The sequence below is a fragment of the Dasypus novemcinctus genome, chromosome 4, assembly GCF_030445035.2.
Source record: "Dasypus novemcinctus isolate mDasNov1 chromosome 4, mDasNov1.1.hap2, whole genome shotgun sequence".
Taxonomy (NCBI): domain Eukaryota; kingdom Metazoa; phylum Chordata; class Mammalia; order Cingulata; family Dasypodidae; genus Dasypus; species Dasypus novemcinctus.
This window is the reverse complement of record NC_080676.1, coordinates 10,333,379-10,346,714: the sequence shown is the minus strand read 5'-3', so window position 1 is coordinate 10,346,714 and position 13,336 is coordinate 10,333,379. Positions and strand designations below refer to the sequence as shown.

Sequence of the window (13,336 nt, the reverse complement as noted above, 5' to 3'; positions counted from 1 at the left end):
CCACTAGACAGGCTGTAACAGACGACACATATACCCAGTCCACAAATTAGGTGGGCTCTGAGTCCTCCAGACACAGGATAAGGGAACTGCTTTGGGAGCACAAGCTACTGCTGTTCCAAACCACGAAGCAAGTAGGGGAATGGCTAACAAAAGCACCTGCGGGTTTCCTACTGTTTTTGTCTTTTTCTTGATTCAGTGTACACTTGGTTGCTGTAAGCATTGACTGTTTTCCAAAATTCTGATGAAGTTGGTTCTATTTTTCTGCTTGCTTTCCAATGTTTCTGTGGGGTGATGGGACTTTAGAACTTTACCATCTTGCTGATGTCACCAGAGTCTGCATTTTAACAACTTGCCCAGGTGACTGGTGTGCACAATAGTCTGCTCTGAGGAAAATCTGAAATGTGGGATAACTGCAGACTCAAATTGTGTCCAGGTGCCCTTCATTCCTCGTCAGGCACATAGACTCTTCCATACAGACCCAGTTCCTTTTCGCACTCCATAAAACACTGCCTGTCTCTTGGGATGTTTTCAAAAAACAGATTTTCAAGGGCAGTACATTTGGAATAATCTAGTCCTCCCCCACTTCCATGACATTACTGTAAATAACATACCACTTTCTTTGTTCCTGCTACCTACCGGTTTATAACCTTTAAGAAATCGTATCTTTTCTTCTCTATATGCTGAGTCTGGCAAATAATTCTAGCACAAAGTAGGACTGGGATAAAAACCTGTTAAATTCCCTAATTTCAAGAGTTTCAAGACAGAGCCAGGAATTGCTGGGTAGGTCAACTAACTCACACAACAGTCAGGGGCTGAGCCAACTCCAAGTTCCTGAACCAGGAGGCACAAATAAGATGAATTAGTGACTTATGTCACGATTTCCTCTCTCCACCTTCATTTTGGATATATCAATTTTTGTTTTATAAATAATAACTAGACTGCTTGTAATTAAGCTCATTAAAGCCAAAATTCTATCCACATATTTCAAGAGACACAAAAATACACATTTAATCAAATAATATGAATTTAACACAAGCCAAAATCCACAGCTGCTGAGAGCCTCTGCACACGGGACTGACAAAGTGACGTTTAGCAGCAATTCATGTAACTTCTCTAGCAGCATGGCACTTACCTTTGTTGCACTCTTAAAGGCAAAGTGTAGAGATAATTTTTAACATCCAGAAAAGGATTTGCTTGTTGAGGTATCGTTCTCATCAGCTGCAAATAAGACTTATGAAAACCTGTTAGATTATCTCAGAACTAGGGCTGGGAGTTCCCACACTCCAAAGGCACTCCTTCTCTGAAGTCTCGTCTGGACAAGTGAGCTGGTGAGGCTCAACCGGCCACTCAAGGCCACCCAGAGCACTCACGCTTTCTCCAACCGCTCCTGGGCCAGCAGGGTTGGGTCCCACCTGTCCAAGCTTGCATCGGCACACAAGATAATGTCAAGTGTATCTGCCTTCTCTTTTTTTAAGAAATGAGAAAACCAACAAAACATAGGCTTTAAAAAAAAACAAAGGCAATTAGGGAAGCACACCTGTCTGAATACAGAATATAGCACATATTATGACAAAAAGCATATCAAGAATATACCTAAGACTAAAAGAAATATTTCATGACAATACCCAAAGACTATTTAAATAAAACTATTATTTAGATTGAAGCTTTGAATAAATGTCAAGTTTTTATATTTCATCATTTATATTTAAAGAGTTCAGTCTGCTAGAATAAAGCAGGAAATATTTCACAAACTAACCTGATTTAAATTTTATTTAATTTCATAAAATTAGATGCATATTCATACCAGCTAAACTAAAAATGCTGTTTTATCTATTGTTTAGAATACTCAAAAGAAATCTAGGTGGCGGACTTGGCCCAGTGGTTAGGGCATCTGCCTACCACATGGGAGGTCTGCGGTTCAAACCCTGGGCCTCCCTGACCCGTGTGGAGCTGGCCCATGCGCAGTGCTGATGTGCTCAAGGAGTGCCGCACCATGCAGGGGTGTTCCGGTGTAGGGGAGTCCCACGTGCAAGGAGTGTGCCCCGTAAGGAGAGCTGCCCAGCGCACAAGAAAGTGCAGCCTGCCCAGGAATGGTGCCGCACACATGGAGAGCTGACACAGCAAGATGACACAACAAAAAGAAACACAGATTCCCGTGCCGCTGACAACAAAAGAAGTGGACAAAGAAGACACAGCAAATAGACACAGAAAACAGACAACTGGAGTGGGGGAGAAGAGGAGAGAAATAAATAAATAAATCTTTAAAAACAAAACAAAAGAAATCTAAGTTATTTAGCTCCAGCATTAAAAATAACCTCATCAGCTCTTTTCCATTTTACATGAAAAAAAAAAAAATTGTGCTTTTAGTCAAAAAAGACTAACTCAGCATGTAAAAAATAATTTTAAAAGTCCAAGAAAACACTTTCAAATCCATTTTTATTTTTTTCCTCCTCAACATACAGAGAACCTCAGGAGTCTCCACACACCACATTTATTGCAGCTATAAAGTCACTTGATGTTGGTCAGGTACCATTTATTCTTTTATCATTTTATCCCTAAAACTGTGTTGGCATCAAAATACAACAGTTAACCAGTGTTAAATCCATAAAATATTTACAAAGCACAGCACATTAAGCTTTAGACACCTGGCAATTAAACCCCATGAAAACAGGACAAGACCCCCTTTACACATGTTGCGAATCAGGTATTTACCAGTCCCTAACGTGTCATCTTTACACTGGTTCAAAGGGCAGCAGAGGCAACAGGCAGTTACTTCGGAGGACACTGAACATTATGATCTGGAAGCACATTATGATGTTACCCAGTGTCATGTACCACCCCACCTTTCTCCAAGGTGGTCTCATCATTCTAGAATGGCAGGTCCAGCTGATACAAAATGAAGACACGACAACACGAAATTTACTCTGGAAATATCCTACTCATACTATGCAATCAGTGTGATTTTGAACACAATTCGTCCCAAAAACTTGTCGCGATCATCCTGGTTTTTAAGGTTGGGTGACCCATCAATCTTGCACTCGACTGTTGTCTCTTTCTTGGTACTGTTAGAGTTAAAGACTGCCTGGACAGCAACTACTGGCTGTAAATATCCCACCTGGAAAATAAAGGAAAATAAATACAAATTCTATAGCAACTTCATTTGTACTTTTCTCTCAGGGATAGTCTATTTTATAAAAAAATGAAAAACAAAAAGCCCCCAAATTTTAACTTATTCATCAGATCTTTTATGTTCTATTCACTATCATTTACTTTTTAAACATACCTTTTAATTTTGAAATATTTTCAAATTTATGGGATGGTTGCAAAAATAATAGAGAACCCGTATAGAAACTCCAATATACCACCCTTCCGTCCCCTCAGATAGCCATACTGCCAACATTTAACATTCTGCCACATGTGCCATATTGTTCTATTTTTTTCACTTTGTAAATATTTATTAGCTCCTGCTATATCTCAAATGCTCCAGCAGTTCTGAGGTAGACAAGAATTACAAAGCACTTTTTCACAGAATAGGCCAGTTCATACTTAGAACAATCTGGGAAAAGCCCAGATCGTTCTGTTGCATTTGCTTTTTTGTTGTTTTTTGAAATAGAAAATTTAATTCCTTTTTTTTTTTTTTTAGGGAGGTACTGAGGATTGAACCCAGGACCTCATACATTGAGCAAGTGCTAAACCACTGAGCTACACCCATTCCAGTAATTCATTATTTTTTATACGTTCATTTTTATTGTTATAAGTGCTTTATGGGAAGTAGATGTGGCTCAAATGACTGAGCGCCTGCCTACCACATGGGAGGTCCCAGATTCAGTTCCCAGAAAAGGAGGACAGTGAGCTAGTGCTGGCAGGATGATGGAACAAGGAGGAAAACATAATGAGAGATAAAACAAAGCAGAGAATGGAGGTGGTGCAAGCAACTGGGAGCCTCTATCCCACATGGGAGGTCCTGGGTTGAGTTCCTGGTGACTCCTAAAAAAACATCAGCACACAGCAAACAAACACAGCAAATGCAAACAAAAAGGGGGTAGGGAGAAATAAATTAAAAAATAAATCTTAAAAAAATAAGTGCTTCAGCAAATGTACAGAAAGCAGACAATGGGGGAGGGGGCAGGGAAGGGGAAAGAGAGAGAGAAAAAAAAAAGTGCTTTATGGCTGTGAATTTTCCCTAATTGCTTTAAATGTATCTCATACATTGTAATTATGTTGTGTTTTCATTATTTTCTAGATAGTCTTTAATCTTGGTTTGAATTTCTGCTTTCATCCACGAGCTGTGCAAAGAGTTCTAAAAAAAAATTTCCAAATGGAGGGGTCTTTCAATATATTTCTACTTTGTAGAACTTAAGGGTGCTTCCATTGAACTACTATTCTCTGTGACCTAAAATATGAAACATGCTTGTGACTGCTTCATGGGTGCTTGAGAAAGATATGTATTCTCTATTATCAGGGTGTAATGTTTGATAAATATCCATAAGATCTATCTTATTAATTACTTTAGGTCTCTATGTAACTTGGTGCATATATATTCATAATTGTTTTATCTTCATTGTGATTTCCAAATACAATTCTTTACTAAAAGGAACCAAGGGTGAGATAATTCCAGGACCGAGGCAAGGAGAATGCAACATGAGACAGGAATAATTTGGTATCTTGCGATGTCAGAAAGTAAGGAAGTGCTCACAGAATTATAAGAGCCTGTTAACAGGACATAGGAGTCACCCTGAAGGTCGCCCCTGGCCAAATCTGGGACAATTTGGACATCAAAATAAAAAATGATTGTACTAAAGCTTTAGGAGAAAGCCTGAAATAGGATATTTATATACCCTCAAAGTCACCATTAATGATACAAATCAATATCATGTGCCTCCTGATATGATATTCTGAAGACACATTTCTTCTGAGACATTCCTGGAAAAAAATGCATAACCTAAATTTAATCATGAAAAAACATCAAACTCAAATTGAGAGATGTAAGCAAAACAAACAAAGAAGTCCTGAACTCATGTTTGAAGAACCCAAGGGCATGAAACAAAGACAGACTGAGGAGCTGGTACAGAATAAAAGCGGCTAAATATGTAATAATTTGTAATATGTTGATATTCTCGTCCAGGAAGAAACTTTATTTTTTTGCCACAAAGGTCAATAACTGTAACAAGTGGTGAAATTTGAACAAGGTCTGCAGGTTGGAAAATAGTATAGTATCACTTCTAATTTCCTTTGATAACCATACTATAGTTATATAAGATAATATCCCTATTTTTAAGAAATACATACTCAAGCATTTATGTAAAGATTTGTACCACGTTTGTAACTTCTCAAATGGTAAAAAAAAATACACACGCATGTATATGGAGAACGACAAACTGATAATAAACCTAACGAGGTAAAAATATTAACATTTGGGAAACCTGGATAAAAGGTCTAAAAGAATTCTTGGTACTATTCTTTGCCACTTTATTCTTAATTCTAAAATCAGTTCTAAATAAAGTTTTTAAAGTATCTACAATATAACCCTAATTTAATGAAATATCATTATCATGAGTCTAAAATTTTTTAGTCCCTTTCTACATTCTCTAAATAAGCACACACTACTTTTATAATGAAAGAAAAAAAAAAGGCATTTTAAAAATAATCAACCTTTAATTTATCTGCTGGGGTTTTTGTGATCTGAATTGTGGAAGTGGGATTTCCATTTGCCATCAATCATTTATTTTTAAAAATCAGAAGATGATACACGTTATACAGGGCATGTCCATCTATCCCAACGTGTCATACATTTTAATACAGATGTGCTAATTTCCTAAAAGATGCATTACTTTTTAAGAACTTCTAAATACTTACATGCAGTTTTTTCCCATAATATGGAAAATATTTTAAGTCTACAGTTCCATTGCGAGGATAAGTTGATAAAACTGCCACGTTTTCACCCTAAAATTGAAAGCAAAAGAAACCCTTTTAAGTAAAAAAAAAAAAATAGGGGGGGAGGGGTAAGAGAAGAGAGGGAATAAAAAAAGGTATATATATGAAAGCAGTATCAATTATCAACAGTATGGAAAAATTACAGTGCTGCTGCAACTATATTAATTACAAATGTATTTTTCAGAAGAGACTTGCTCATCTTGATTTTAAGTATTATATAATTCAGCCCTTTGATACCAAAAAACCGTGATTCATCTCACATTTCCTGATATTCCCTGAGCCTTTTGCCGTGAGTCTCTTCTAATACACAGCCACACCCACTCACACACTGCCTGTAAAATACTATCTACCCTCCATTGACATCCACCCTGGCCACTGACAGCAGGCATGCACCAGCGTGTTTAGGGCTGATGTTTTCCTAATTAGAATTACTGTCCTTCCAGACTGGAGAGCAGCAGCTACCACAGTTGCCAGTCTAGAATGTCGCATGGGGGCCATGGGGGTAGCAGGTAGGAGGGTTTCCTGTGATTAATAAACCATGGTAACTGTACCCAGGGGGTTTTGGGAAACTATAATGCCGACAGAGCTTCTTCTATTAATGAAGATTTAGGGTAAATGAAGCCAAAATTTCTTAATTCCAGTACCTCATTTTCCATGAATAAATGTATAAACATATGTAAATAAATAAGTACTGTACATCTACTGGAATTTATATACCAAGTATTTACAAAACTGATAAACATTATAAATTCACAATGTAATCAGCATCTAAAATCCAATTCCATCAATGCTATTTATCTCTAGGATTCTTCTCAACAAAAATAAACAAATTTATGAAAACTCCCATTCAACACATTCCAAATAGGCCTAATTCTAATCACTGCAATGTAACATATGATAAAGAGATAGCAAATAGACTACAATGTATTAAAATCAGTGGCAGGTTAATGAAGTATTAATTAAAATAAAACATTACTAAACACCTGAGTTGTAGATCTGGATAAACTAATTTCTATTTTCAAAAGCACATATGAAACAGTATAGCAAAAATAAGAATTAAGTATAAGGAGAAGGCCTACTCACTGGTTATTTAATTTCACTATCATGAAGCAGCACATGTGCATGGGACTGGAGTAAGAAATATACTGGGCAAGAAGCATGGACAGGACAGCAAAAAAGCACAGAGCAATGATACTCTCACTAAGAGAGACAAGTTCTAATGATCCAAATCAAGAGTATATGGAAAAAACAGGAGATAACAAAGCTGAGAGAGATTGCAGAATCCATTTTTCAACCACTAACACCATTTTACATTTGTGCTCCTTAAAAATTTTAATCTAATATCAAATTTATACAAGAGAAAAATTACTTGTATGCACTTGTTTAACCTATTTTTTCCTAATATTGAAGCTTAATTTATAGAAACACAGGAAGATATTCTACAAAGTAAAAAAAAAGTTTCCTTTGGATAATAGAATTGGAGATAACTATTAATTTCTTTTAACTTTCTGTACCGTTTGATTTTTAAAAATAATCCATTTATCATTTTTATAGAAACAAACAACTTTCAAAAGCAAAATCCCAATCTAGTCTCCTTTGCAATGTAAAAATAAGATTTACAATTTACTGAGCACTTCTGCATTTACTTCATGCCAGTTAAGTGTGGAACTTAAGTTATATTCCACTTAAGGCCTAACAATCTTAGGTGGACAGGATCAATGACAGAAAACTGAACTGAGGCCCAGAGTTAATTAAGGTCAAGTGATCAAGATCACCCAGGCATGACAAACTCTTAAACTGCTATTTTCGTTTGTGCCTAAACCATAAACATGGAGGGCTTTTTATTAATATTGTATTTTACACCTTCTGTGAAAATAAACATTCTGAAATTGTAAAATACTGAAATGCATATCTGAATAATAATGAGATGCTTTTGGATGAGGCATACATCATTTTCTAAGTAGATGAATGGTATTATATTGGAAATTATGAACAAGTAACTCCAAAAGTCTATTAACCATCACTAAACTCCAGTGAAAACAAAGCTTAAAAATTAATGTATTTTGTTTCTATGATCATCACCTGTAACAATTTTCTAAATTCTCTTCTGTATTCTTCTAAATTTTCTAAAATGAGCATGACTCATTTTTGTAAGAATACAAAAACCTTTGAAAAAACTAATGACAAATGATTACATTTTTCATAGAATCATTCTTTAATTCAATATGAACTAAAAGACCACCTCTAAGAGCATGTTCTGTTACCTGTGATTCTATATTTTCAGGTCTCTAACCTGAATAAAATTTAAGGCGGCTCAAACTGCTAAGGATACAAGATGAAATAATAGACATTATATAAAAGATTAAGTCAATGAAGGAGTTTAAACAAAAGAACACCTGATGCAAACTACTCTATTGGGAAAGAGCAATTATGATTACATGTAGTAAACACTGCCATCTGTTTTACAGGGCCAAGCCTCTAAAATTTATAGAATTCACGTGCTTACTCCCGTTTTGAGTATAGCCAAGGAATAAAAGGTGAAATTTTATACACATTTCTTCAAATTTTGTGTTTCCTAAAAAATAATCCACAACTAAATAAACAAAATAACCCATCTATTTTGATTAGTCTATGTACTTTACACACAAACTCTTCAAGACAAAAGGGACAGAAAGCTGAAATCTTAACCATCAGAACTATATTTCATAAACATTTTCCAAACCATTCTAGAAACAAAGGATACATATAGAAAAATTTAAAGAGAAAACTCCATGTAATACCTTAAGGGAAGAGTTCTATAGAGTTGTTTATAGTGGGCAAAGGCTTACAAAACTGAGACCCCACCATTCAAGGTTATCTATGTAGCCCACTCACAAGGCAAATGCTCCTGCAGAGAGGTATGCTAGTATGAAATTACACTTCTACCTGGCTGAAGCCCAGCATCCAAACTTCAGGAATTTTCTACAGAAAGCCTTGCAAGTCCCGAGCATCATAAAGAGTTACAAAATACATTTTCTATATGTACCATGTAGTCATAAATTCTTTTGTTTTAAGAGCAGGCAGTATGTACTCACTAAGATTTTTAAACGGATTTATTAAGGTAGGCTTAGCTTAGATGCAGCACCCAGTTTTAAGTGAGAACCTGGTTGGAGTACAAGGAGATAAAGCAAATTTCTTATGGTCACACATATATACCCCTGGCTCTTTTCATCTAAATAATGAATAAATACTCTAAAGAAATACAGATACTACAAGAAGCAGGTGTCAAAGTGTGGGTCCCAGACCAGCAACATCAGCATTACCTGGCAATTTGTTAGAAATGAGTATTTTGGGCCCCAGCCCAGATGGACTGAGTCAGAAACTGAGGGAATGAGACCCAGTAACCTGTATTTCAACAACGCCTTTCGGTGATTCTGATACATGATCAAGTTTGAGAACCACTGAGGAAGTTCTGTCCAAATAAATCCAATTGTGGCTAAAAGCAATTACAATATTTTTTGCAGCCAACTGTAAAAGTAATTTTGACATAACATTTCAAGTAAAATACTTCTGACATACAACTGGAATTGGAATTTAATATTTAAAACAATGATAAAATTAAGTTTATGACTTAATTTCTCCTCAAAACTCTTACCCATCATTTACTTATTTGTCTTAGTTGCATTTGCAGCATGGAGAGAAAACAAGACAAGTTACGAGATGAAAACTGCACAGTGCCCTGGAAAAAAATTAGGGGAGAAAAATAATGCCTCTAACTCAAGGAAAATGTACCAAATTTCACTGACTCTCAGATGCCATTGATGGTTAGCACACCAATTTATGTACTATTAAGAAAGAAAAAATCTTATGAAACACTATTAAGACTATAAGGCCAATCCCAATTTCAGAGGTATTAAACTATAAAAAGCAAATCCAAAAACCCCCAGAACAAAACAAAACAAAAAAAACGGTATTTCTTAGAATTGATAATATGTAAAGGCAATGCATGTGAAATTAAAGAAGACATGAAAAACACTTAAGAAAAATCATTAGCAAAGAGAGAAAGTCTACCCCAAAAAAGTTTGTAGAAATTTTATTCTTCTAACAATGGCACTACAGAAGACTTAAAAATATTACTAACCTTGGGAACACACATTATCCTTGGTTTTCCTTCAGGCTTTAATCCAATTATCTACGGTTAAGAAATAATGATTAATTTAAACATCACATACAAATATAGTAGACCTCTTCCTCTGTTGTTGAGATACAGGGCTGGAGGGACTGAGATGAACTCTAACACCACATTTACCCTATTATGCCTGGCTTTTTTTTTTAGGGGATTATTTCTGACTTTATATATATATGGACACACACACATATGCACACATACATACGTATCTAATCTTATTACTGTCTTAGAGCAATTTAGAAAATAAACCAGTTACCAAAGAAATGATCAAAACACAGGAATGCATTTTGTACCGTTAAAAACAAGAAACAGGAGCGGATGTGGCTCAAGCAGATGAGTGTCTGCTTCCCCCACATGGGAGGTCCCGGGTTTGGTTCCCGGTGCCTCCTAAAAAGAAAGCAAAACAAAAAGGAAAACAACTAACAAGCAAGCAAAGGAAGAAACCAACTCAGGGAAGCTGATACAGCTCAGTGGTTGAGTGACGGCTTCCCACATATGAGGTCCAGGGTTCAAACCCCGGCCTTTGTACCTAAAAAAAAAACAAAATAAAAAAAAAAAAAAACAAGAAACAAACAAAACCTATCAAATTTTATTATTTTTATGAACAAATCATTTAATAAGTGTTTCAGAAACAGTTTAATGAACTGTTCTTTATGAAAATCTATTAGGTCACATCCCTAACATAGCCATATGTTATTAGGTCACATCCCCAACTTCTCCATATCCTCAACAGAGATTCACGAGATTTCATATCTAACAGTTCTTCAAAATGTCATTTGGGAAGAATCCCATTTTATGGCTTTCACGGCACTGATCAATTCTATTTAACAGGTCTACACCTGTTTAAGAAATTGCTTTGTCTTCTGAGTGAGTGACTGGGAATGTCTTTATTCTTCAAAGTAGTCAATAGCATAACTGTCAGAATACCACCCTGTAGCACAACAGTCATAGGAAAGCAAGACACGGTTAGAGATAATTTCCTTGTACACGGAAAGCATCTTCTTTTTCATAATAGCTCTAATTTGTTATTACCTACACATACAGAACATAAGCTTTTTAATTTGCTAATTGCTACACAACTCAGGCACCCCTTCTGTATAATATAGCAAAAGGCTGGTATTTTGGATACAATTGCAGCACCCCACTGAGCTCATTAAAATGGGATTTTATTTGTATTTCTACTATTTACATATATATACACACACTTACCACTATGAAACTGTGTATTACTACTAAACAGTTCCAAAAATGTTAAGCCAAAACTATAGATTCAATTGAATTAAAATTTTTTTACAACACAAGATTCAAAGATGAGCACTGCAAATGAACAAAACCATGCTTCAGGTACAACCACAACCCCAGCCCCTTCAAGCATCAATCTTTGCCTAAATGCATGTAGCTATTTTCCAAAAGGAAAAAGCGTAAGGTCTTTAGCTCCCTAATCCAGCAATAATTTATGAATCAATCTTTCTTACCATGCAATAACTTTTTCAAAGCTCACTAAATAACACTGCTTCTCTTTTTAAGCAAGCTAAACCCAAATAAGATAACAATAAGGAAGGCGCTGACTCAACCAAAACAATCTACAAAAGGCTGCCAGTTTCTTAGAGGATATTTTAAAAAGCAGCAAGAGCAGTAAAATATGTACGTACTCTGTTCATTTTCACAAGAATACAAGGTTTTCCTTTGGTATAGCCAAAATCAGGATCTGTCATACCACTGCATTCTTCAAGTAACTGAAGAGGAAACTGACATGCACGATAATCTGGGCCCTTCTGTTCAAAAAGCATTCCATCAGGACAGGTGGTGAGATTCTTCTGTTCTTCAAGATCATATGCTACAAGGAAACACATGTGTGCACAGATCAACCAAAACAAGATAATGAAAACAACCAAGAATATATCCTTTGGATAAAGTTCTTCAAAGGCAAAAACAGCAATGCTAATTACCAGTTAACTTTAGGAAAAGACTGTTAAGTTTGCTCATTTAACTTTCAACACCTGTCTAGTGCTCCTAGAGTTTACTTCATTTCAAATGGCATACAAACTGCATCATAGATCAATCTCTTCTGCCACCATCAGGGGGCTGCAGCCATGACTACAGCACTCATCTTCTGAATGCCTTATTCCGTGTGCTAGGCCCAAAAGATGCAATAGTGAGGACATAAAAAAGCATTGCTGCTGCCCTCACGGAGCTTATAGTCTAGTGGCAAAGAAGACCTTAAGTAAATATAAAGTCATAAGTGCAAGGATATTAAGATATATAGTCCTATGACAGCATATAACTAAGAAGGCCGCAACTGAGGGCTAAGAGTAAGTGTGAGTTAACGAGGCTGGAAGGAAGCACTTAAGGAAAGCAGAAGCCAGACCAGAGTCTTACAGGCTGTGCTCAAGAATTCTGGGAGGAGTGGATGGGTGTGGGTGTTTTTATCCAAAGAACAATGACTATCTACTAAAATGTTTTGAACCAAGGGGGATGTCAAGTGGGGTAAGATCACACTTATGTTATGAAAAGTTAATTTTGACTGTAATGTGCAGAACACTCCAGAACGGGGAAAGAAAGGAGACTAGAAAACTAGTTGAGACTATTAATACAGCCCAGGTGAGAGGATGGTAGCCTAGAAATAGGTGCTCTTAGTAGAGATGAAAGCAATCAGATGGGTTCAAAAGCTCTGAAGGAGTAAAGTAGTTAGAACCTGGAGATGGGGAGGAGTGGAGGAAAGGAGAAGCATGCCATGGGTTTTGAGTTGTGTGCCCTGCACGTGGCAAGTGTTAGGCTTGGGTGGCACAACGGAGAACAAGCCTGATGTGGTCCCCGCCCTCAACGAGCTTAGTCTAGTGGGAAATACATTAATGATAGAGATCTACGGTGCCTCCATAAAGACCACTGCTATGCAGGTATGTATAACAGAAAAATGCAACTAAGTGAATTCAACTACAGCAGGAACCAAACTTTCAAAGTAAATGCTTTTAAAAGAAAAGTTTGGATCTTTACCGTTAAAATAAATATTCATTGTCAACAAATCTATTTTTATCTTATATATATCTATCAAAATTCAGGTTATTCAAGGGAACTGTGTACTCATTTAAGAGCAAAGAATGAAACAGGTCTTTGGCAGCAGGTAAAAACCAACATGACTTGATAATAGACTGGATACAAAGATTAAAGGAGAAGGAGATATAAAGAATGATTAGAGGGAAGCAGAAGTGGCTCAACTGATGAAGAGTGTCTGCC

General features: G+C 36.2%; 1 protein-coding gene across 2 annotated transcripts in view; it reads right to left on the bottom strand.

The window, feature by feature from the left end:
- Positions 1-2,419: 2,419 nt before the first annotated feature.
- The window catches only part of ATP1B3 (ATPase Na+/K+ transporting subunit beta 3), a 54,883-nt gene continuing 43,966 nt past the window's right edge, over positions 2,420-13,336 (bottom strand). For both annotated transcript variants that reach the window (XM_023588989.3, XM_071214552.1), the window contains 4 exons: positions 11,755-11,939; positions 10,055-10,105; positions 5,857-5,943; positions 2,420-3,115 (listed from right to left, as the gene is read on the bottom strand). In XM_023588989.3, coding sequence (XP_023444757.2) covers positions 2,945-3,115; positions 5,857-5,943; positions 10,055-10,105; positions 11,755-11,939 — 494 coding nt within the window. In that variant the 3' untranslated portion in view covers positions 2,420-2,944. The remainder of the gene's footprint in view (positions 3,116-5,856; positions 5,944-10,054; positions 10,106-11,754; positions 11,940-13,336) is intronic.